Source organism: Pleurodeles waltl, chromosome 3_1 (genome assembly GCF_031143425.1).
Source record: "Pleurodeles waltl isolate 20211129_DDA chromosome 3_1, aPleWal1.hap1.20221129, whole genome shotgun sequence".
Lineage (NCBI taxonomy): Eukaryota > Metazoa > Chordata > Amphibia > Caudata > Salamandridae > Pleurodeles > Pleurodeles waltl.
This window is the reverse complement of record NC_090440.1, coordinates 1,463,936,477-1,463,962,013: the sequence shown is the minus strand read 5'-3', so window position 1 is coordinate 1,463,962,013 and position 25,537 is coordinate 1,463,936,477. Positions and strand designations below refer to the sequence as shown.

Here is a 25,537-nt window from a genome sequence, read left to right as displayed (position 1 = left end):
CAGCCACAGAATTTGGTTGTGGGAAGAACACTGGCAATTCTACTGTTTGATTTAAATGGAATGGTGAGATTACTTTTGGCAGAAATTTTGGATTTGTTCTGAGAACTATTTTATTGTTGTGTATTTGAATAAATGGTTCTTGTATGGTAAATGCCTGTATTTCACTTACTCTTCTGAGGGATGTGATTGCAATGAGAAATGCGACCTTCCAGGTTAGATATTGCATTTCACAGGAATGCATGGGTTCGAAAGGTGGACCCATGAGTCTTGTTAAGACGATGTTAAGATTCCATGAAGGAACTGGTGGTGTTCTTGGTGGTATAATTCTTTTTAGCCCTTCCATGAATGCTTTAATAACTGGTATTCTAAATCGAGACGATGAATGAGTAGTTTGTAGGTAAGCAGATATTGCTGCGAGGTGTATTTTTATAGATGAAAAAGCGAGATTTGCTTTTTGCAAATGTAGTAAGTATCCTACTATGTCTTTAGTAGAGGCATGTAATGGTTGTATTTGATTGGCATGGCAGTAGTAAACAAATCTTTTCCACTTAGATGCATAGCAGTGTCTAGTGGAAGGTTTTCTAGCTTGTTTTATGACCTCCATGCATTCTTGTGTGAGGTCTAAGTGTCCGAATTCTAGGATTTCAGGAGCCAAATTGCCAGATTCAATGATGCTGGGTTTGGATGCCTGATCTGTTGTTTGTGTTGTGTTAACAGATCTGGCCTGTTGGGTAGTTTGACATGCGGCACTAGTGAAAGGTCTAGTAGAGTTGTATACCAAGGTTGTCTTGCCCATGTGGGTGCTATTAGTATGAGTTTGAGTTGGTTTTGACTCAACTTGTTTACTAGATATGGAAGGAGAGGGAGAGGGGGAAAAGCGTACGCAAATATCCCTGACCAACTCATCCATAGAGCATTGCCTTGTGATTCGCGGTGTGGGTACCTGGATGCGAAGTTTTGGCATTTTGAGTTTTCTTTTGTTGCGAACAAATCTATCTGGGGTGTTCCCCAAATTTGAAAGTACTTGTTCAGAACTTGGGGGTGAATTTCCCATTCGTGGACTTGTTGGTGGTCTCGCAAAAGGTTGTCTGCTAGTTGGTTTTGAATTCCTGGGATAAATTGTGCTATTAGGCGAATGTTGTTGTGAATCGCCCACTGCCAAATTTTTTGTGTTAGGAGGCACAATTGTGTTGAGTGTGTTCCTCCTTGTTTGTTTAAATAATACATTGTTGTCATGTTGTCTGTTTTGACAAGAATGTATTTGTGTGTTATTATGGGTTGGAAGGCTTTTAACGCTAGAAATACTGCTAACAGTTCTAGGTAATTGATATGAAATTTTGTTTCGTGTATATCCCATTGTCCTTGAATGCTGTGGTGATTGAGGTGTGCTCCCCACCCTGTCATGGAAGCATCTGTTGTTATAACGTATTGAGGCACTGGGTCTTGAAATGTCCGCCCTTTGTTTAAATTTTTGCTGTTCCACCATAGAAGCGAGAGGTATGTTTGGCGGTCTACCAACACCAGATTTTGAAGTTGACCCTGTGCCTGTGACCATTGTGATGCTAGACACTGTTGTAAGGGTCGCATGTGTAGTCTTGCGTTTGGGACAATGGCTATGCATGATGACATCATGCCTAGAAGTTTTAGCACATGTTTTGCTTGTATCTTTTGGTTTGGAAACATAGCACTTATTACCTTGTGGAATGCCTGCACTCTTTGTGGACTTGGAGTGGCAATTCCTTTTGATGTGTTGATGGTTGCTCCTAGATATTGTTGTGTTTGACACGGTTCTAGGTGTGATTTTGTAAAGTTGATGGAAAACCCCAGTTTGTGAAGGGTTTGTATGACAAATGTGGTGTCGTTTGCGCATTTTTTTACTGTGTTGGTCTTGATTAGCCAATCGTCTAGGTAAGGGAACACATGTATCTGTTGTCTCCTGATGTGTGCTGCTACTACTGCTAGACATTTTGTGAACACTCTTGGTGCAGTTGTTATTCCGAATGGCAACACCTTGAATTGGTAATGTATTCCTTTGAATACGAACCGTAGGTACTTTCTGTGAGAAGGGTGTATTGGTATATGAAAGTACGCATCCTTTAGGTCTAATGTGGTCATGTAATCTTGCTGTTTGAGCAGTGGAATGATGTCTTGTAGTGTGACCATGTGAAAATGGTCCGATATGATGTAGGTATTTAGTGTCCTGAGATCTAATATTGGTCTTAATGTTTTGTCTTTTTTTGGAATTAGAAAGTACAGGGAGTAAACTCCTGTGTTTTTTTGTTGTACTGGTACTAACTCTATTGCATCCTTTTGCAGTAGTGCTTGAACTTCTAGTCCTAAAAGTTCTAAATGTTGTGGTGATATTTTGCGTGTTTTGGGGGGGATGTTTGGTGGGAAGTTGTGGAATTCTATGCAATAGCCATGTTGGATTATTGCTAATACCCAATTGTCTGTTGTAATCTGTTGCCAAGATTGGTAGAATTGGCTTAGTCTTCCCCCCACTGGTGTTGAGTGAAGGGGTTGCGTGACTTGAAAGTCACTGTTTAGGTGGAGGTGTTTTTGGAGTCTGGAATCTTCCCCTACTCCTTGGGAATTGACCCCCCCGATATCCCTGAAACCTCCCCTTTGGAAGGAACCCTGATATGGTGTGGTTCTTGTTTGTTGGCTGGTGGTGTCTGTGGGTTGGCCACGAAACCCCCCTCTAAATGGAGTTTTTCTGAAAGAGCCTCTGCTCTGCGGGGAGTAGAGTGCGCCCATGGCCTTGGCCGTGTCTGTGTCCTTTTTAAGTTTTTCAATGGCTGTATCCACTTCAGAGCCAAAAAGTTGTTTCTCGTTGAAGGGCATATTAAGGACAGCCTGCTGGATTTCAGGTTTGAAGCCTGAAGTGCGTAGTCAAGCGTGTCTCCTTATGGTGACAGCAGTGTTGACTGTTCTTGCTGCAGTATCGGCTGCGTCTAGTGAAGAGCGGATTTGATTGTTTGAGATCGTTTGTCCCTCTTCCACTATTTGCTGCGCCCTTTTTTGGTATTCCTGGGGAAGATGGTCTACGAGAAGTTGCATCTCGTCCCAGTGTGCGCGGTCATATCTGGCCAGCAGCGCTTGTGAATTTGCGATGCGCCACTGGTTGGCTGCCTGTGATGCTACTCTTTTCCCTGCCGCATCAAATTTTCGGCTTTCTTTGTCCGGAGGTGGGGCGTCGCCAGATGTATGTGAATTTGCTCTCTTGCGAGCTGCCCCTACTACCACGGAGTCAGGTGGTAACTGCGAAGTAATAAACCCTGGGTCTGTGGGTGGTGGTTTGTATTTCTTATCCACCCTTGGGGTGATGGCTCTTGATTTTACGGGCTCTTAAAAAATTTGTTTTGCGTGCCGTAACATCCCTGGTAGCATTGGGAGACATTGATATTGGCTGTGTGTAGCCGAGAGGGTGTTAAATAAAAAATCATCCTCTATAGGATCGGAATGCAGTTGGACATTGTGGAATTCTGCTGCCCTAGCCACTAGTTGCGAGTATGAGGTACTGTCCTCTGGCGGTGACGGCTTTGTGGGGTATGACTCGGGATTATTGTCCGGCACTGGGGTGTCATACAGGTCCCAAGCGTCTTGATCCTGATCGTTATGACTTATGGTAGTTTGCGCTGGTGAGTGCATTTGTGGCGGTGTTTGTGCCGGCGATGCCTGTGGTGGAGAGGGCGGAGGCGTGACTTTTTTAACCACTTTGGCTTGTGGTTGTGCGTCATCCTTTGGAAGTCCGATCCTTCTTTTCCTCATGATTGGGGGAAGGGTTGATATCTTCCCTGTGTCGTGCTGGATGTACAGTCTCTTTTGTGTGTAGTCCGATTCTACACTTTGGAGCTCTTGTCCAAATCTGTGCATTTGGCCACTTATTCCTTGTTCCTCTGAGTAGGATGAAGGTGTGGTATTTTTCGGCGCCGAGAGAGAATCTTTTTTCGGTTTCGGCACCGACAGAATTTTTGTTCCTTTCGGCATGGATTCTCGGTGCCGATGTTTTTCGGTGCCGGTATCTTGTTTTTGTCTCTCGGAGCCGCTTTCTCGGCTCCGAGGTTGCTCCATGGCGGTCCCTCGACCGGAGTCGGGTGTCTTCGCTATGGGCGTGCCCTTTTTCGGCGCCTTCGACGGGTCGCCTGTTTTATGGGTCGAGCCATGGCCTATTGGCAGTGGCGTCCCCTGGGCTTTCGGTTTGTCGATGGATTTACTTTTCGACGTCTTACTCACAGTTTGTTGCTGTTGTTCGACGTCGGAGTCTCCGGATTCTGATTCCGGAACCGAGAATGTTTCCTCTTCCTCGTCGAAACGTTGTTTTGTCGACGTGGACGCCATTTGTTGACGCCTGGCTCTTCGGTCCCGGAGTGTTTTTCTGGACCGGAAGGCTCGACAGGCTTCACAGGTATCCTCCTTGTGCTCGGGGGACAAGCACAAGTTACAGACCAAGTGCTGATCTGTATAAGGATACTTACTGTGACATTTTGGGCAGAAACGAAACGGGGTCCGTTCCATCGGCTTCGATGTCGCACGCGGTCGGGCCGACCAGGCCCCGATGGGGGATCGAAACTACCCCAAAGTCTTCCGATGATCGGTGTCGATGTACCTAACTATCCCGATACCGAACGGAACAATACCGACGCTTTCTTCCGAGATTCTGACTAACTTTCCGAACCGAAACACGGAGCGAAAAGGAATACGTCCGAACCCGACAGCGGAAAAAAACAATCTAAGATGGAGTCGACGCCCATGCGCAATGGAGCCGAGGAGGGAGGAGTCCTTCAGTCCCGTGACCAAAAAGACTTCTTCGAAGAAAAACAACTTGTAATACTCCGAGCCCAACACCAGGCAGCGGACTGTGCCAAACATGTGTATCTGCAGCAACATATGCCATCGAACATATCACTTCTCCCTACAAAGACCTTCATAGTTTCCCTTTAGGGGCAACCAAGAGTCAGAGTACTGTTTTCCCTTACCTTTGAATATACCCTGTCTGACAGGCTCTGCCATGGGACAGTTCACACTTGCGAAAGTTCTACAGAGCCTCTATCCATGTAGACTCCTGCCAGCGGGGGAGACAACGCATAGGAGCCCAATGACCATGTACGAAGGGCTCACTTCGGGCCATGACCCAATCATGCTGGGTGATATCCCCTCTAGTGGCAAATTGGTCCTAAGCCTGCACTCCCTTGCTGCCCCATCTCTCCCCCCCCCCCCACCTCCCTATCGAGTTGGTTTCGTCATTATTATTACTGCTAACTATCCTTACTTCCACCATCTTATCTCTGCGTCTCCTCTGCCACCATTTAAATACACTGTTGAGCATGAATATGTTTTGTTTATCCAGATTATATTGAGCCAAAGTCTTTAGTTTTTATGCTCTGTGGTTGACAATATGGGGAACTAGTGAACTATTGCCCTTTGCTTATCTTTGTTTACTATTGCTGTGTAACAATATACTTGTACTGACATTCTTAAAAAATAAAAAATTGCAACACAAAAAAAGCCTCCCACAAGGTAGAGTATTTTTGCATAGAGCCAGTGTTATTGGCAAAAAAATCAATAATTGCATCACAGGTTTCTTTGCGAAAGAGAGCACCATGCAGTCCATTCTCAGGGAAACGCCAGGGATGGGCCATGGAAGGGGATATTTAGTGTGGCTAATACAGGGGCATGATTAGACAGTTTGCAGGGAAATATGTAATATCTGTAGGCCATAATAGTGTACCACGGGACATGTACCAATGATCAAAACGGGTCCACACGTTGTGCAGTGCTGAGTAGAAAGTATAATCGTGCTTGTATGGATACTTATACTGCAACAAGTCTGACAGATGGAACGTGTCAAGGAGATCTGTCAAAGATTGTTGGGAGCGTTTAGTGGTCACTGATTACCCTGTGGAATCCAACTCAGGCTGACAGGTGATATTGAGGTCCCCACCCAATATAATTTAGTCTGCCTGAGACTGGCCAATCTGTGCAGACAGCTCAGTGACAAACTTGGGGGAGTCAGTGTTAAGTGCATACACATTAACAAGCAGCAAAGACTGGCCCACCAACTCGCCCACCACCAGCAAGTATCGACCTGCAGGGTCAGAAGCACTCCTTATTGCCTGGAAGGGGCCACCACTATGTATCAAGATTCATATACCCCGAGAATAAGAGCTATAGTGGGAAAAATGAGGGTGAAAGCCCGAGGAGGTAGCAAAAGTGCATTCTAGTCTGGGTGATAGGTGAGTTTCCTGAAGGAAGGCTAATTACACCCCATGATGACCTAGATAAGCAATGACTTGTTTCCCTTTTCTGGGGTTATTAAGGCCTCTAATGTTCCACATCATACAGGAGAGTTGAAATATGGACTGCCTAGTGATATGTGCAGTCATAGTATCCAGGGGTATCGTAGGATGGGAATGAAATAAATAAGATCTGGCCTGGTATGTACCAAAATAGAGGAATGGCTTCAATAATCAAAAGAACAAAAACAAAATCATTCCTTCCCCCTAATCACCTCACCAACAAAAAATGCTGGAGAACCCAATTTACCCTAAAAGTAAATCAAGTGTGAAAACATATTGGTATACACCTCGGCAATGAGCCTTTGGGGGATGGGTGACAATGCCCAGAGGATCAAGGACAAAGTAAGCAGTGTGAACATAAACAGAAATGATCATTCAGCAAATGTAGCAACCTAGAGGAAAATGTTAAAGCAAGGGCATGTTAAGCATGCGTGAGCTGAGAGGAAATAATGTGTATACAGGCAACATGATGACAAGCATTCTTATGTGTGTGAGTTCACTAAGGAGTGTGGATAGCTGGGGAGTTGGGCACAGAGTCCACAGGGGCACCAGCACCAGGATCCCCGCCGGGGGTGGGGGGGACCCACCAAGTGTGTGCTGCTTGCAAAACTGTACTGCATCCGCAGGGTTGTTAAATACATAGTGCCGACCATTCAGCTCCACCCGGAGACAAGCCGGGTAAAGCATTCCGTATTTGAGGCCATGTTTTTGGAAAGACCGTTTGGCATCTGTAAATTTTAGATGTTGTGTAATCCAGATAGGGAGAAATGGTGGCGCCTTGATGCTGCATTTGGCCCTTTTCACAGGCAAGGTGCAAAGCTGTATCCCTGTCTCTGAAATTGAGGAGTCTAGCAAAAATCTATCATGGTGGCGTCCCCAGGACTGGACATGGGCTAAGTGATCGGTTTGCTCTTTCGACCACAAAGGTATCTGTGAAAGATTGCCTGTTGAAAAGGTCTGCCAGAAGTTGTTCCACAAAGACAACCATTCGTCTAGTGTTGGCAGATTAAGCAATTCCGGCAATACGAATGTTGTTTCGGCAAGACCTCGCCTCTAAGTCTTCATGCTTAGAGGATGTAGTTTTCAGGATATGCTTGACACATTCTAGGTGCTTCATAATATCAACATTACCATCCTCTATCTCCGAGATTCGATGTTCCGCCCCCTCAAGCCTGGGGCTATGTCTATCAGGGCATTCGTCATGGCATCCATCTCATTCATAATAGCGGAGGGGGGCCATCTGGGAGGGGAGGGGGGTCTGTCGCTGTGTGATAAGAGATGTCCCTTGCGCCGGGGGGCAAATGTTGGCTGCACTGGGCTCTGGCAGTCTCAAAGGTGAGTTGTTTTTGCTTAGGATCACCACGTCCCATTGTGTCAGTGAATACCGCTGTGGCGGTATATGCAGCACATACCAAATTGATGGGCAATGTGCTGAAGTGGCACTGTAGTCAAGAAATACTATGCAGTCAAAAAACTCTATCAGGCCCCCAATGGAGACTGATGGTGTAGGCTGTACAGTTAGGAGTGCAGGTAGCTCAAAGTGCAGTTTTGTTAAGTGGGCAATCAGTCCAACAGGGTGGGGATCCAGGGTGATAGCAGCAATTTCTTATGTGCAAACTCAGCCTAGGCATACTTAAGGTAGTGGTTTGAGCATGTCAAATACAGCGCCACAACTGCATGGAAGATGGCAAATCATGCAGTGGAGATGTAGCACCTATGTAAGGCAGCAGGTTGGGATCATGCAGTGTAGATGTATGGCACTGGTGAGCCACCAGGTGGCAACAAACACAATGGGGGTGGCAGAGGGACAACAGACTCAGAGTGGTAGTTTCAATCCGCACAGGACAGATAGTGCAAGAGGCGGTAAAAACTGGAATGTCAGGAAAGCAGCTCGGGAGAGCTAGGTCTCAAGTGCAACCAATATCTCAGGTCAGTATGGGTGGACAGGGCATGTAAGGTCCGCAATGCAAGGTGCGTAGTTCCCAGTCTCCGTAATTATGATTGCGGTGGCCCCACCATCATGGAAAGTGATCGTGGCAGGTCCGAGATAGGTGGCAGACTGAGCTGCGTTGTTTTAAGCAGTGGGAATGGCACCCATTGGGTAGTCCCATCGGTCGGCGATCATCATCTTCATCTTCAGGACACAGGTGGGTCTGAAGGGGCCACTCTAGCCACAGGGCCGGGAGAGAACTCCTGGATTGCAAGGCCCAAGCATGTTCAAGGGCCTAGGCCAGAGCCTTGGGTTCAGGACTTAGCAGTCGAGCCTCGCTCGATAATCAGCGCAGAAAACAGCCATACTGCCAAGTGAATGCTTGATGTAGTTGCTGCCTACCACTGTAATCCTCTCCGAAGCCCCACTTTCAGGCTCACCCGAAAGTCCTGTCCCCACGCGGCTTTGGAAGGCAGCTCTCAGCCAGAATCGAGGCATGGGCTGCACCGTGGCCGGAGACACAAAATATTGCCTTCAGTGAGAATAAATTGTAATAAATAAAAGTACAGAGCGCATGTTTTGGGCCAGTAGGTGCGCAATGCAGCAGATATTCCGGGTGATGCTCGGTGGAGCTCCTATACCGTGCGTCCATCTTGGTCACCATCTTGGGAATGGCCCCAGTAAAGAGTATAAGGATGCAAGAGGATATCCACACAGTTTGTTGTTACGTAATTTTCTTAAGAGGTTTCTCTGATATGATGAATAACAGCAGATGTGCATACTATGCAAGCAAAATTCTATGTCAAACGTAAAAAGAAATGGATATGCATTAATCAACACCGCATTTTGTCTGCAGCTATATGTAAAGAATGCAAATTGTGTGCCATGTATTTTTTGCTGGAGTGACCCTTTGAAAATTGATAATCAGGAAACTGTGGAAAAAAATAAATAGAGGATATATCAGGAGGAACTCCATTTTGATTTGGTTTTAGTTCAGGATGATGCATCATCATTGTTTGAATATCAATCAGATTCAGTATTTGTGTCATACCTCTACATCTCTGTGGGTTAGCACTGAATGTTATCGGTATTGAAATAGCTAGAAATGTTGAATTAAGTTAGGATGGGAGCCAGACATTCCATGGAAAGCCTGAAGAACAAAGTGAAAATATTATATCGTTGTGGAACACCTACAAGCATAGCAGGATTGAGGAGATCTAGCTAATTTGTGTTAATAATGGTCATTCAGGTCTGGTGGCAAACAACTGTCAACTGTGCCATTTCAATCTCAGGAGAATGGAGCGATTCACCTTGTCAAAGGCTGCTGAAGGGTCAAGAAGGATGAGAAGGCAGGACTCTCCTTGGTCCAAATGTGCAGTAATTCATTAACTATCTTCAGGGTTGAGGGCTACATGCTGCAATCCCATCTGAAGCACTGTTTCAGCTCTTCCATGAGGTTGCTTTTTAAAGAATCCAAACTGCATTTCCACACATAGCTTCAAGACTTTATCTAGCATGGGTAAATTACAAAGTGGGTGGAAATTCACAGAATTCGCCAAAGGCTCTTTAAGTAATTGTAAAACCTCACTTAATTGTATACAGTCCTTAACAGTTCCTTGGCACAGGAAGGAAATAATCAGTTTTACAGAGTAAAATGTGATACATAAGGGATGACTTTCCTGGATTCCCATGATGGCTCTCAATTTTGGGTCATGTTGCTGATGTAATGAGTTCTTGGAAGGAGAGTGCTCCATCTTCTTCACCTGCTCTACGAGAAAGGCTGAGGAGTGCCTAGCAGCTTTTTTTTTTTTGGAGACCATGGATATTGCTTTGGGGTAGGAGAGAGGATTGGTGGACAATTTAAAATGACTGTTTGGACAGTTCTTACCTTCATCCATCTCCTTTTTATGGGCGTAGGTTTGGCTTTACACGTTTCTTGCTTTTGTGCCTTTAAATTATGCTATTCAGTTTGATCCATACTTGTTGGATGAACTTAATTAACAATATTCATTTGTGCAGCAAAAGAGACAAGAAGTCCATTACTATCTGCACTTTAAAAGTAGCCCTTTAGGCCAGATTTTCACCACAAAATTGTTAAGACAGAAGTAGCACACACATAATTTCTAATAAACAGTATTTCTACAAAAACTTCACCTAATTGGATCTTCACATGCACCGAATGGCAATTTTCCAATCTCTATCCCTCCAACTTCACCTCCAACAAGGGCATCCAGATCTAAAGAAAAAAAACATTGGCATCATAAAGTTAAATATCCAAAGGAGAGTGAAAAATAGCAACAACATTTAAAGGTGATTTGAATGCTCTCTGAGTCCCAAGATGGTGGCTGCAACTTTTCCTTCAAGTTGCGGCTAGCCAATCACAATGCATGTTTGAACGCAGACCCGTAGATGCTGTGTGTGAATTATATATAAATTCTGAAGCTTAATTTCTCCAAAACTATTAAACAAATTTACACTAAATCACAATAAGCACGCTTTTCAGACCAATATGTAGCTTTCTGACAAATTTGGTGTAATTCTGTTCAGCTGGTTTTGCAGTATTGCTGTTCAATTTTCCTTTACAGGCCCTGAAAAATCTACTCACCCACTCGCTATGGCGAGTCAGATTTTATCAGGTTGAGCTATTTTTAGCACCTACTTGTCCCTTTTGGAAAATGAACTTAAGCTGGAAAGAATAGGGTGTTCGGTTCATTCAGAAAGTGAATAGGCAAAAAAGAAGACTTTAAATCATGTTCTTATCTTGACACATTTGCTGTCTGTTCAAGCACAGAGGTCAAATGTCAGTGTCTTTTTACTAACTGTTTCTTAGCCTGGAAAATGGTGTTTACTTGTCTTTCTCTTATTACAGTTACAGGTTTTTTTCAAGTGGACTGTCTGATACTCATTGAGAAACTAAAGGCTGTAAGATGTCAGTTTTTTTTCCTAACACACAACATTTAAACAGCTTGTAAATTAATAGTACAAGTATTTCAAAATATATCAGGAATTACGAAATAACTTTTTTTTGTCATTCAGACGTGTGATGCAAACAAAGCTTTAAACAGGAGCAAAACAAATCAGAACACTTTGCTTGGTGATGTGAAAATGACAAATATTTGCAGAAACTTGATTTCCAAACATTGTACACTATACGGTTTTATCAGTAAATTCACATCAGTGGAAAATGTTGTGGCCATTTGAATGGTAAATCTGCTGATTGCAGAAAATGTGGTACCATTTCATGCTGCAGGTATGTATTAATTAAAAGTAATAGATTTAAAAAATGATTTGAGGAATATTCCTTCCCCGCCATGATAACAATGTGGTTAATAGACTGAGAGGCAAGTCAGCATATATATAAGTAACTACACCTGTAGGTCTAATACAATTTTTATGATTATTTGAGGCCTGCTATAGAAACATTGCATGGGGAAAACATGTCTTGGGACCCATACCTTTACCGGCCCCTGCTTGACAGATCACCTCAAAACTTTCCAGGAAACAGCGGAGGTGAATTAGACTTTTAAAAAAAAAAGGTTTTGTGAAGATTCGTCACACGGTGCCAAACAAATTAGTGGTCCTAACTATCTATAACTACCCAGGGGCAGCTGCCACTGGCAGAGATGTACGTATATAAATATATATATATATATATATATATATATATATATATATATATATATATATATATATATATATATATATATGTGTGTGTGTGTGTCAAAGTAACATAGGAGTGATAAGATCTGTTTTTGTTTTTAAAAATAACCTTAAAAATTCACTGGAAAAAAAACAAAGGTCAAACATTATAGTTAGGTTACTATCTTTGTGACAACAATAACATTTTGAAGTAAAATAAAAAACAGAGTAATGCACCAGTTATAGTTAGCAGAGCACAACCATGCACTGCGTATGACCTCACATATTACATCACTCATAACATGTTCTATGACATCATTTATGACATCACTATGACATCTTTGATGACATCCAATGTGTGTGTTCGTTTTTTTTATATTGGGGGTGAGGGGTAACTATCATAATACTTCTCTACCTAATTTTGTACAGCCTGTGTCCAGTGAATGGGTGTGTGTACAAACGAATGTCCTGCTAATGCATCATAGGTGTGTAGGGGTACTGAGCACGTTATGTTTGTACTGAAGAATGACTATGTGTGCAGATGACAGTTGACAACTTGTACCCAGTATGTTCTACGTACGTATTTTGGCTCTGCAGATTATGTTTTCAACAGGGCAAAGATTCTACATACTAAATATTGTAAACAGCCTTGAGTTATTAGACCGAATCATCACAGCATGTCAATTTGTACAAAACAAAGAATATTGTGTGCATCAGGTACTAATCTATGTAGATATGCTTGACTTGTTTCAGACCTTGGTTATTTAAAGAGAGCAGTTTTCTTTAGACAAGTTTTGCATTGAGTGTCCCCTGTTCTTAGTAAATACTTTTTAATACTCTGTATTTCTCATGAGTGTTTCACTGTTTGCAAACAGTGTTGTACAGAGTAAACACTGTCTACAGTACCCTCATTTTAAATCATAACAGTACCCACTTTTTAAATTATATCAACTTTATTTCTCAATGAAGGTTTGATGACTAAGATGGATTTGATACAGATAAAGAGAATGGGTGTCCGTAGTAAAAAATATGTTATTTAACAGAAGTTGATTATCTGGAGGATTATCTGGAGACACTTACACAGAAAGTAACCCACCTGTACAACAACTATCACACCCAGTCACTCACCTGTACAATCAATGACACACCAAGTCACTCACCCATGCAGGCACTGACACACCAACTCACTGATACAGCTACTCATGCATCCACTTAGTCTTCCATACAGTCACCGATACAGCCTGTCACTTATGTATACAGTCATTCATACCCCCACTCAGTCACCCATACATTCACGTACTCACCCACTCATTCATCCATACCAGTACTCACACTCACTCACTCTCCCATGCAGCAACTCATACACCTACTCACTCACCAATGCAGAGACACACACACACACATGCACACAGTGACTAACGGATACAGCTATTCACACATCCAATCACTCTCCCATAAAGTCACTGACACATCCACACACTTATGCATAAACCCACTGATACATCCACGGACTCACTCACAGACTCACCCACTGATACAGTCACAAACACACTCCGTCACTCATCCATACAACAACACACACCCACTCACCTGTATAGTCGCTCACTCTCCCTCTCACACATCCATACAAGCACTTACACTCACTTGATGATGTCATTTGAGATGTCATCAGTGATGTCACTGAACATGTCATAAGTGATGTAATATGCGAGGTCATAAGCAGTGCATTAAGAGGATGCAAGGTATAGTTAGCTGAGATAATTATAACTGCTGAATTTCACTGGTTTTGTACGTGTGAAATGTGGGCCTAATGATAAAGTCCCTATAACTTTTGGTTTCTTCAGTGAATTTCAATTTTTTATTTTTTTTTATTCGAATTTCTAACAATAACGTCCCTGTAGAAGTGAATTTCTAAGTTTTTTCTAATTTTATTTTTTACGTAAAGAAATTTTCATTACTATACGCTATAAATGCAGCCAACCTTCAATAACCACCCAACCCTGCGCCACACACTGCCTGGGTCTATGGGTGTGAGAATAGGTGAGAAAGGGTTTATCTTGGTGTGAAATTGGTTGTCAGTGTTTCTGTCTGGGTCTGTGAGTGGGTGCGTGAGTGCCTGAGTGGGTCTGTGAGTGGCTGCGTGAGGGTCTGAGTAGGGCTTTGAGTGGGTGCACATGAGTATGTGAGTGGGTGTGTGTCTGAGTGGGTCTGTGATTGGGACAAAGATTGAAAGAGATATTGAGAAAGAGCGAGAGAAAGAGGGAGAGAGAGAGATTTTTAGGCTCTGATGAATTATATACTTAGAATGACATATTTCTGGATAAATTGAAGAGACAAATCCATTTGTCAATTAAAAGAGTGAGATCACCTTTCAGTATGAATCTTAAACGTTTCAAGTTTGAAGGAAATTTCACAGCATTTAATTGTGTAAGCAAGAGCAAGTGTTGGCTCATACTTGGCAGGAGCTGTGAAAGCTCCCACCAACTCACAGCAAGCAGTTATGTCTCGGAGGTGGGCACCCCAGGACACAGCAGGAGCTGGCTCTGGGGAGTGGAGGTCCCCAGAGCCATCACTGGCTCCACGAGGGGGACCGCATGTGCCCCCTCCATACTATACAGCCACAGGGAGGTGATGGTCCCTGGAGGTCCACAACGAACCCCCATCAATCTTTTATTTTATCCCCAGGGAGCAGTGGTCCCCAGGGCTGTGGGGGGGGGGGGCATTATATTTTGTTAAAGCCCCAGGGATGTGGCAGTCTCCGGGCTGAGAGGGGGGCACACAGCCCTACTGATTTTAATTAAACCTTAGTCCCAGGGAGGTGGCAGCCCCCAGGGCTGTAGGAGGGGAGAGGGGACCCCTCACCCCCAGTACATTTCATTAAATCCCCAAGGAGGTGTTGCCCTCTGCATTACTTTTTATTAAAGCCTCAGGAAGGTGGTGGTCCCCAGAAGTGTGGGGGGCCAGGCGGCCCCCCTGCATACCTTGTTAGTTCAGCCCCGGGGAGGTGGCAGCCCCTGGGGATTTGGCAAGCCAATGAGGGTAGCCCAGTGTGCCTGAAGCCAAGTCGGCTGCCAACACGTTCTTCTTAAAGTGTTGACAGCCACTCTGATATCTGCACAGGACAGTCAGATCCGTGGAGGATCCGCGTCCCTATATATCTATAATTTTTAAACTCTAATTTCTCAAAAACTATCGTATGGAGTTACACCAAATCACAAAGTGTGCTTTGGGACCAAGATCTAGCTTTCTGACAAATCTGGTGTAATTCCGTTCAGCGGTTCAGGCTGTAGTCATGTTCAAAATTTTGAAAAATCCCATTGACATAAAATGGGGAAAAAAGTGTCTTGGGACGTCCCCCCACTTGACCGATCACCCTGAAACTTTCTAGACAGCAGTTGAACAGACCATAGTATAGGTTTTGAAAATTTCGTAAAGATTCATCAAATGGTGTCAAAGTTATTGACAAAAACAAAAAACGCACCGTCTATGGTAAAAATGGTCCTAACTATAACTACCTAGTGGCCACCACTAGGTAATATACATACATAAATATCTATATCTATCTAAATATATATCTATATATATATATATATATATATAGATAGATATTTATGGAAAATGTCACTTACCCAGTGTACATCTGTTCGTGGCATGTTCCGCTGCAGATTCACATGCTATGCATTATCCTGCCATCTAGTGTTGGGCTCAGAGTGTTACAAGTTGTTTTCCTTCGAAGAAGTCTGCAGAACATGCCATGAACAGATGTACAATGGGTAAGTGACATTTTCCGTTCAATGGCATGTGTAGCTGCAGATACACATGCTATGCATAGACTACAAAGCAGTAATCCTCCCCAAAGCGGTGGTTAGCCTGTAGGAGTTGAAGTTATTTGAAATAGTGTTCTTAGTACAGCCTGTCCTACTGAGGCTTGTTGTGTTGCTAACACATCTACGCAGTAATGCTTGGTAAAGGTATGAGGTGTGGACCAAGTGGCTGCCTTACAGATCTCTGTCATTGGTATGTTTCCCAGAAAGGTCATTGTTGCTCCTTTCTTCCTAGTTGAGTGTGCCTTTGGTGTAATGAGTAGTTGTCTTTTAGCTTTTAGGTAACAAGTTTGTATACACTTAACTATCCACCTGGCTATTCCTTGTTTGGATATTGGATTACCAGTATGGGGTTCTTGGAATGCGACGAACAACTGCTTGGTTTTATGGAATGCTTTTGTTCTGTCAGTGTAATACATTAGAGCTCTTTTGATGTCTAATGTATGCAGTGCTCTTTCTGCCACTGAGTCTGGCTGTGGGAAGAAGACTGGAAGTTCCACTGTTTGGTTTAAATGAAACAGTGAGATGACATTTGGTAGAAATTTTGAATTTGTGCGTAGTACAACTTTATGTTTGTGTACTTGTATTAATGGTTCTTGAATCGTGAAAGCTTGTATTTCACTAACTCTTCATAATGAAGTGATTGCTACTAGAAATGCTACTTTCCATGTTAAGAATTGTATCTGACAAGAGTGCATGGGTTCATATGGTGGGCCCATAAGTCATGTAAGTACAATATTAAGATTCCACAAGGGTACTGGTGGAGTTCTTGGGGGTATGATTCGTTTTAGACCTTCCATGAATGCTTTAATGACTGGTATCCTAAATAGGGATTTTGTCTGTTTATTTAGCAAATAAGCAGAAATAGCAGTGAGATGCATCTTGATAGATGAGAAAGCTAGATTTGCCTTTTGTAGGTGGTGTAAATAACCTACGATGTCTTTTATGGACGCATCTAACGGAGTTATGTGTTTGTCTTGGCAATAGAAAACAAATCTTTTCCATTTGTTTGCATAACATTGCCTAGTGGTACGTTTTCTTGCTTGTTTAATGACTTCCATACACTCATTTGGTAGGTTTAGATATCCAGATTCTAAGACTTCAGGAGCCAGATTGCTAAATTGAGCATCGCTGGATTGGGCTGTCTGATCTGTTGTTTGTGTTGCTTTAACAGATCTGGTCTGTTTGGAAGCTTGACGTGAGGTACTATTGAGAGGTCCAACAATGTAGTGTACCAAGGTAGGCGTGCCCACGTTGGTGCTATAAGTATTAGTTTGAGTTTGTTTTGACGCAGTTTGTTGACTAGAGACGGAATGAGTGGGAGAGGATGAAAAGCGCAAGCAAATATCCCTGACCAGTTGATCCATAGAGCATTGCCCCTGGACTGAGGGTGTGGGTACCTGGACGCGAAGTGTTGGCATTTTGCGTTTTGCTTTGTGGTGAACAGATCTATGTCTGGTGTCCCCCACTGACAGAAGTGCTTCTGTAGTACCTGCGGATGTATTTCCCACTCGTGAGTTTGCTGATGATCCCAACTGAGGTTGTCTGCTAATTGATTGTGAATCCCTGGAATGTACTGAGCTATTAGTCAAATGTTGTTGTGAATTGCCCAATGCCAAATTTGTTGTGCTAGGAGGCAAAGTTGCGATGAGTGTGTTCCCCCCTGTTTGTTTAAGTAGTACATCGTTGTCATGTTGTCTGTTTTGACAAGAATGTGTTTGTGAGCCAGAAGAGGTTGAAATGCTCTTATTGCTAGGAAGACTGCTAACAGCTCTAAGTGATTTATGTGTAGCTGCTTTTGCTTGCTGTCTCACTGTCCCTGTATACTGTGATTGTTGAGGTGTGCCCCCCCCCACCCAATCATTGACGCATCTGTTGTGAGAATGGCGTGAGGCACAGGGCCTTGAAAAGGCCGCCCCTTGTTTAAATTTGTGGGATTCCACCACTGAAGCGAATAGTGTGTTTGGCGGTCTATGAACACTAGATCTTGGATATGACCCTGTGCCTGCGACCACTGTTTTGCAAGGCACTGTTATAAGGGCCGCATGTGTAACCGTGCGTTTGGAACAATTGCGATGCATGATGCATTCATGCCTAGGAGTTTCATCACAATTTGTACTGTGTAGTTATGATTTGGCTGTATTCTTGACAATATGGTGTGGAATGATTGCACCCTTTGTAGGCTTGGACTTGCAAGCGCCTTTTGAGTGTTGAGTGTAGCTCCCAAGTACTGCTGAGTTTGGGATGGTTGCAAATGTGATTTTTGGTAATTTATAGAAAACCCTAGTGTGTGTAGGGTATCTTTTACATAACGTGTGTGATGTTGACACTGTCTTTGAGTGTTGGCCTTTATTAGCCAATCGTCAAGATATGGGAATACATGCATGTGTTGTCTCCTTATGTATGCTGCTACTACGGCAAGGCATTTTGTAAATACTCGGGGCTGTTGTTATCCCGAAGGGTAATACCCTGAATTGATAATGTTCCCTTGTATCACAAACCTGAGGTATTTTCTCTGAGCTGGATGGATGGGTATGTGAAAATACACATCCTTTAAATCCAGTGTTGACATGTATTCTCCTTGTTTTAGTAATGGGACTTCGTCTTGTAGTGTCACCATATGGAAGTGTTCTGATTGAATGTAAAGGTTGAGAGTCCTGAGATCTAATATTGGTCTTAGCGTTTTGTCCTTTTTGGGAATGAGGAAGTACAGGGAATAAACCCCTGTTCCTTTTTGCTGATGAGGTACTAGTTCTATGGCTTGTTTGGATAGTAGTGCCTGCATCTCTGTTTGTAACATTGCTAGATGTTGCGACAATAGTTTGTGCGATTTTGGGGGAATATCTGAAGGAAAATGTGTGAATTCTATGCAGTAACCATGTTGGATAATTGATAGCACCCATGTGTCTGTTGTGATGTTTGCCAATTGATTGTGAAACATTTTTAGTCTTCCTCTCACAGGGGATGTGTGTTGGGGGAAGGTGATGGCAAAGTCACTGCTTGTTGTTTGTGGCTTGCTTTTTAGACTGGAATTTTCCCCTGATTTTGGGAAATTGCCCTCTGAAGGACCCTCGAAATCCCCCTCTTTGATACTGTGTTTGGTATGAGGGCTTTGCTTGTGAGGTGGATGGTTCTGAGGGCTGTGGCCTGAAACCCCTCCTATACTGTGGCTTCCAAAATGTCCCTCTATATTGGGAAGAGTAAAGCGCTCCCATTGCTTTGGCTGTGTCGGTATCCTTCTTCATCTTTTCTATGGCTGTGTCTACCTGTGTGCCAAATAACTGCTGTTGGTTGAAGGGCATGTTGAGGACAGCCTGTTGGATCTCAGGTTTAAAACCTGATGATCTGAGCCATGCATGGCGTCGAATGGTTACTGCTGTATTTATGGTTCGTGCGGCAGTATCAGCTGAGTCTAATGCTGACCTTATCTGATTATTAGTTATTCCCTGTCCCTCCTCTACTACCTGCTGAGCTCTCTTTTGGTGTTCTTTGGGGAGATGTTGGATAATGTCCTTCATCTCATCCCAATCAGCCCTGTCGTATCTTGCGAGGAGAGCCTGTGAGTTTGCTATGCGCCACTGATTGGATGCTTGTGACGCTACCCTCTTTCCTGCTGCATCAAACTTTTTACTTTCCTTATCTGGAGGGGGTGCATCTCCAGAGGACTGCGAGTTCGCTCTTTTCCTCGCCGCGCTGACCACTAGCGAATCTGGGGGCAGCTGTTGCGTGATAAATACTGGGTCAAAAGGTGGTGGTTTATACTTCTTTTCAACCCTAGGGGTTATGACCCTTCCTTTAACAGGCTCCTGGAAAATCTGTTGAGCATGTTTGAGCATACCCGGGAGCATGGGTAGGCTTTGGTATGTTGTGTGTGTTGAGGATAACGTATTAAAAAGAAAGTCATCCTCTAGTAGTTCAGTATGAATGCTCACATTGTGAAAAGCTGCAGCCCTAGTCAAAACCTGTGTGTAGGAGATGCTATCTTCTGGTGGAGAGGGTTTAGACAGATAGCACTCTGGGCTGTTGTCTGACACAGGATCATCATAAAGATCCCACGGATCTGTGTCCTGATGTGACTGCATAGTGTGTGTGGGTGACTGTGCAGTAGGTGTAGCAGGTGGAGATACAGGTCTTTGAGGAGAATGAGGAGGAGACCGTTCTGGAGAAAACTAGCGTGGCGGAGATTGCTCTCTTGGCACTTCAGCCTTTGGCTGATTAGTGTCCATACGTACATGGAATGCCAGCTTCCTTTTAAATTTGAGGGGAGGTGCTGTTAGTATCTTTCCAGTATCCTTGTGGATCTGTATCCTGGCTTGTCTTTCATCAAATTCCTCTATTTGTTGAAGCTCTTCCTCAAATCTATGGCTTTCTTTAAGCTGTTTAGAAAGTCCATGTTCCTCAGTATATGATGCTCTTTTCGGCTCCAAAGCTGTTTTTTTCGGTACCGAAATGCCCATGGAGACAGTAGGCCTCTGTTCCGAAAGAGTCTTACGGGGTCTCGACTCGACGAGTCGGTGTCGAATTTTTTCGGAGACTGTCTCTACTCGAGTCTGAAGATTTTGATGCGGGTGTGGCCTTCTTCGGTGCCGAAGGTGTTACTTGGTCACCGCTTGATTTTTTCCGGGTCAAGCCATGGCCTTCCGGCAGTGGCACCCCCGAAGCCTTTTGTTTGGTCTTGGTCTGGGTTTGGGGCGGGTGTACTCACATGTTGGCCCTCTGTCGGTGGTCAGTCGACGTCGGATTAGTCCGAATCAGTCCCTTGAACGGAGATGGCAGTGTGGATCATCTCCTCTTCTTCGGCGTTAAGGTGTTTGGTGCTCTTGGACGCCATTTGTAGCCTTCTCGCCCTTCGGTCCCTCAAGGTCTTCTTGGAACGGAAGGATCTGCAGGCCTCACAAGTATCCTCTCAGTGATCTGGTGACAAACACAGATTATAGACTCAATGTTGATCTGTGTAGGGTTACTTTGCGTGGCATTGAGGGCAGAATCGGAACGGAGTCCGGTCCATGAGGCTTCGACGCTTCTTGCGGTCGGGCCGACCAGGCCCAGTTTGGGCATGGGTGCCCCGAAGGGCAACCGAAGGTGTGTGTCCGCCGGTACCGAGGTTTCGATGCAAGATGGGGCGTGATCGTGAACAATACCGACTAATTTTGGTGATTTGTCTAAGTTTTACGACTCGAACAACCGGAGTGAAGAGAAACACGTCCGAACCCGATGGCGGAAAGAAAACAATCTAAGATGGAGTCGATGCCCATGCGCAATGGAGCCGAAAAGGAGGAGTCACTCAGTCCCGTGACTCGAAAAGACTTCTTCGAAGAAAAAAAAATTGTAACACTTCAAGCCCAAACATATATATATATATATATATATATATATATATATATATATATCTTCAAACAAGGATGGTCTAAAGGTTGCTGGGTGGTGCACTGCACTGCCGGTGCTCGTGACGGAGAGGACCAATCTCGAAAAATATAATTCACCATAAGTATTCACTGCACTCCATGAAGTTCAATTAGTGCCTATTTATTGATGCCAAATTAACAACCACCAACGCGTTTCAACTCCCCAAGGAGTCTTGTTCACAGTGAATGAGTCCCTTTTCCCTTTTGCTATTTATACCCCAAAGTGCCTCATTAATTACAATGCATTCTGGATAATGTAGTTTTAAAATTAAAAAGCATTTGTATAAATTTTTCAATTCCTAAATACAAATACTGAAAAATAACACAAGAACCAAATAATAATAACTTAAAAAAGTGCTATTTTTTAAAACCCTAAACCAACATAATGTTATACTTGTTACGTGTATTCTCCTCAATTGTGCTATGATATTCAGTTACCACTTTATACCTAACTATTATTTATATTAGCCCCTGATCGATTTGTGTTGTTCTGTTGGACTGAAGAACTGCGTACAAATGACACACATTAGCACATAACATCTATTCCATTGTTCCAAATGCATTTAAAGAGAGGTATCACTCTAATATTTTAGTATCTCTAACTACTGCATTCCTATATGTCGTTAATAACTCTAAAAATTCAGTAAATTACTTAATAAGTTCTACTGTTTCTATTTTATGCAGACATATATCAATTCTGTCCAGAATGCTGCCTGTCACTATACGGCTAAAGATATTAGATATTTTATACACAATACTTTAGTGATAGTCTCTCCACATGAATATCATTGTTTATCATACATTTTCAAAATCACAGATGTACATGTAATTCTTCGTCCATGTTCAATCCATAAGGCATCTTTGTGCGTAGCTGAATAATAAATTTGCTCTCCATTTGTCTGAGCTTTCGAATTCTGTCCCCTCCTCTCTCATTTCTTTTCATTTGTGCTATACCTATAAATCGTAATGATCTCCAATCATTAGTATGTGAGTTCCCAAAGTGTTTTGCCATTGTGTAACTCATATCTTTATTAGTAATGGCTCTAGTATGTTCTAAAATCCTTTTCTTCAATGGACAGATTGTACTTCCAATATATCTCAATCCACATTCACATTCAAGCACATAGACCACATATTGGCTGTCACATGTGATTCTTTGTAAAATGCTTATAGCCTTTCCATTGAAATCCATGTAAGTCTTCGTATTTACCGCAATTTGACACACTTTGCATTTATTGCATTTGTAAAAGCCAGTTGTTTCATTATTCAGCCAATTCCTTGTAGTTGGTGCTTCATAATGGCTTTTTACCAATATGTCCTTTAGTGAACGTGATTTCCTATATGATATTTGTGGGATTCCACCTATTCTTTTTGCCAGATCTCGATCACTCCTTAATATCTTCCAGTGTTTTCTAAATATTGATTCAATTTCTTTGCTTTCTTTGCTGTAAGTGAGAATTAGGCGAGGACAAGTTTCCTCCTTATCACGTCCTCTTTTTGTACCTTTGTCTATCAGTGTTTGCTGTCAAGACATCTTCCTAGCCCTCTTCTCACTCAAATCAATATTAGTTCTTAAGTATCCTCGGCGCAAAAACCGTTTCCGAACCATATTGAATTGATTCGCCATTTCCTTATCATTCGAACAGTTTTGTCTCATCCTTAGGAATTCTCCAAATGGAATGCTCTTTATTAGAGATTTTGGATGAAAGCTATTCCCATGTAAAACACTGTCAGTGGAGGTTGCTTTTCTGAATACAGTTGTATTGATCTGACCATTGTCTATATATACTCTTATGTCTAGGAAATCAATTTGTTTTTCATTGATGTCATAAGTGAAGCTTAAACCATATTCATTTTTATTCAAAATTTTGAAATATATTGCAAACTCCTCCTTGGTGCCATTCCAAATCAGAAATAAATCGTCTATATATCGTAGCCATAATACTACCTTATCCAAATGTTCGGAGTATCCATCCTGCCATGCTATTTCTCTCTCCCACCACCCCAAAGTCAAATTTGCATAACTTGGAGAGAGGGAGATTCCCATGGCCGTGCCGCGTACTTGTCTATAGATGTTTTTGTTAAACAAAAAGATATTATTGGTTAGACATAATTCCACCATTTCCACTAGCATTTCAGAATGACTTCTTTCTTAGATTTTTCTTTGTCGTAATAATTTTAGTGCATTCAGCCCAACCTCATGTCTGATTGATGTGTATAGTGATATTGCATCCACTGTCACCAATTTATATCCCGATTGCCATTGAATATTATCTATAGTTCGTAAGAAATCTCCTGTGTCTTTGATATACGAGCTGAGAGAAGAGACTAATGGAGCAATATAATAATCAACATACTTGGAAATATTCTCAAACAGAGATCCACAACTAGAGATGATGGGCCTTGCTGGAGGATTAATTAATGTCTTGTGGGTCTTCGGAAGGAAATAGATAGCAGCGACTAATGCCACGAACAGATGTACACTGGGTAAGTGACATTTTCCGTTCGATGGCATGTGTAGCTGCAGATACACATGCTGTGCATAGACTAGTAAGCAGTTATCTCCCCAAAAGCGGTGGTTCAGCCTGTAGGAGTTGAAGTAGTTTGAAATAATGTTCTTAATACAGCTTGACCTACTGTTGCTTGTTGTGCAGTTAGCACATCTACACAGTAGTGCTTGGTAAATGTATAAGGCGTAGACCATGTTGCTGCCTTACATATTTCGTTCATTGGAATATTTCCTAGAAAGACCATGGTAGCACCTTTCTTTCTGGTTGAGTGTGCCTTTGGTGTAATAGGCAGTTCTCTTTTAGCTTTAAGATAGCAGGTTTGAATGCACTTAACTATCCATCTAGCAATGCCTTGTTTTGAAATTGGATTTCCTGTATGAGGTTTTTGAAAGGCGATAAATAGTTGTAGGAAGTTGGCTCTGTATGTGCTATTTCAAAGTAAGGAATAGCATGCACAGAGTCCAAGGGTTCCCCTTAGAGGTAAAATAGTGGTAAAAATAGATAATACTAATGCTCTATTTTGTGGTAGTGTGGTCGAGCAGTAGGCTTATCCAAGGAGTAGTGTTAAGCATTTGTTGTACATACACATAGACAATAAATGAGGTACACACACTCAGAGACAAATCCAGCCAATAGGTTTTTATATAGAAAAATATCTTTTCTTAGTTTATTTTACGAACCACAGGTTCAAATTCTACATGTAATATCTCATTCGAAAGGTATTGCAGGTAAGTACTTTAGGAACTTCAAATCATCAAAATTGCATGTATACTTTTCAAGTTATTCACAAATAGCTGTTTTAAAAGTGGACACTTAGTGCAATTTTCACAGTTCCTAGGGGAGGTAAGCATTTGTTAGGTTAACCAGGTAAGTAAGACACTTACAGGGCTTAGTTCTTGGTCCAAGGTAGCCCACCGTTGGGGGTTCAGAGCAACCCCAAAGTCACCACACCAGCAGCTCAGGGCCGGTCAGGTGCAGAGTTCAAAGTGGTGCCCAAAACACATAGGCTAGAATGGAGAGAAGGGGGTGCCCCGGTTCCGGTCTGCTTGCAGGTAAGTACCCGCGTCTTCGGAGGGCAGACCAGGGGGGTTTTGTAGGGCACCGGGGGGGACACAAGTCCACACAGAAATTTCACCCTCAGCAGCGCGGGGGCGGCCGGGTGCAGTGTAGGAACAGGCGTCGGGTTCGCAATGTTAGTCTATGAGAGATCTCGGGATCTCTTCAGCGCTGCAGGCAGGCAAGGGGGGGATTCCTCGGGGAAACCTCCACTTGGGCAAGGGAGAGGGACTCCTGGGGGTCACTTCTCCAGTGAAAGTCCGGTCCTTCAGGTCCTGGGGGCTGCGGGTGCAGGGTCTCTCCCAGGCGTCGGGACTTTAGGTTCAAAGAGTCGCGGTCAGGGGAAGCCTCGGGATTCCCTCTGCAGGCGGCGCTGTGGGGGCTCAGGGGGGACAGGTTTTGGTACTCACAGTATCAGAGTAGTCCTGGGGTCCCTCCTGAGGTGTCGGATCTCCACCAGCCGAGTCGGGGTCGCCGGGTGCAGTGTTGCAAGTCTCACGCTTCTTGCGGGGAGCTTGCAGGGTTCTTTAAAGCTGCTGGAAACAAAGTTGCAGCTTTTCTTGGAGCAGGTCCGCTGTCCTCGGGAGTTTCTTGTCTTTTCGAAGCAGGGGCAGTCCTCAGAGGATGTCGAGGTCGCTGGTCCCTTTGGAAGGCGTCGCTGGAGCAGGATCTTTGGAAGGCAGGAGACAGGCCGGTGAGTTTCTGGAGCCAAGGCAGTTGTCGTCTTCTGGTCTTCCTCTGCAGGGGTTTTCAGCTAGGCAGTCCTTCTTCTTGTAGTTGCAGGAATCTCATTTTCTAGGGTTCAGGGTAGCCCTTAAATACTAAATTTAAGGGCGTGTTTAGGTCTGGGGGGTTAGTAGCCAATGGCTACTAG

At 43.3% G+C, this 25,537-nt stretch overlaps 1 protein-coding gene across 2 annotated transcripts in view; it reads right to left on the bottom strand.

The window, feature by feature from the left end:
• RAB3GAP1 (RAB3 GTPase activating protein catalytic subunit 1) overlaps positions 1-25,537 on the bottom strand; it is a 434,305-nt gene that overhangs the window by 298,535 nt on the left and 110,233 nt on the right. For both annotated transcript variants that reach the window (XM_069225057.1, XM_069225058.1), the window contains exon 9: positions 10,384-10,465. In XM_069225057.1, the coding sequence (XP_069081158.1) occupies positions 10,384-10,465 (82 nt within the window). The remainder of the gene's footprint in view (positions 1-10,383; positions 10,466-25,537) is intronic.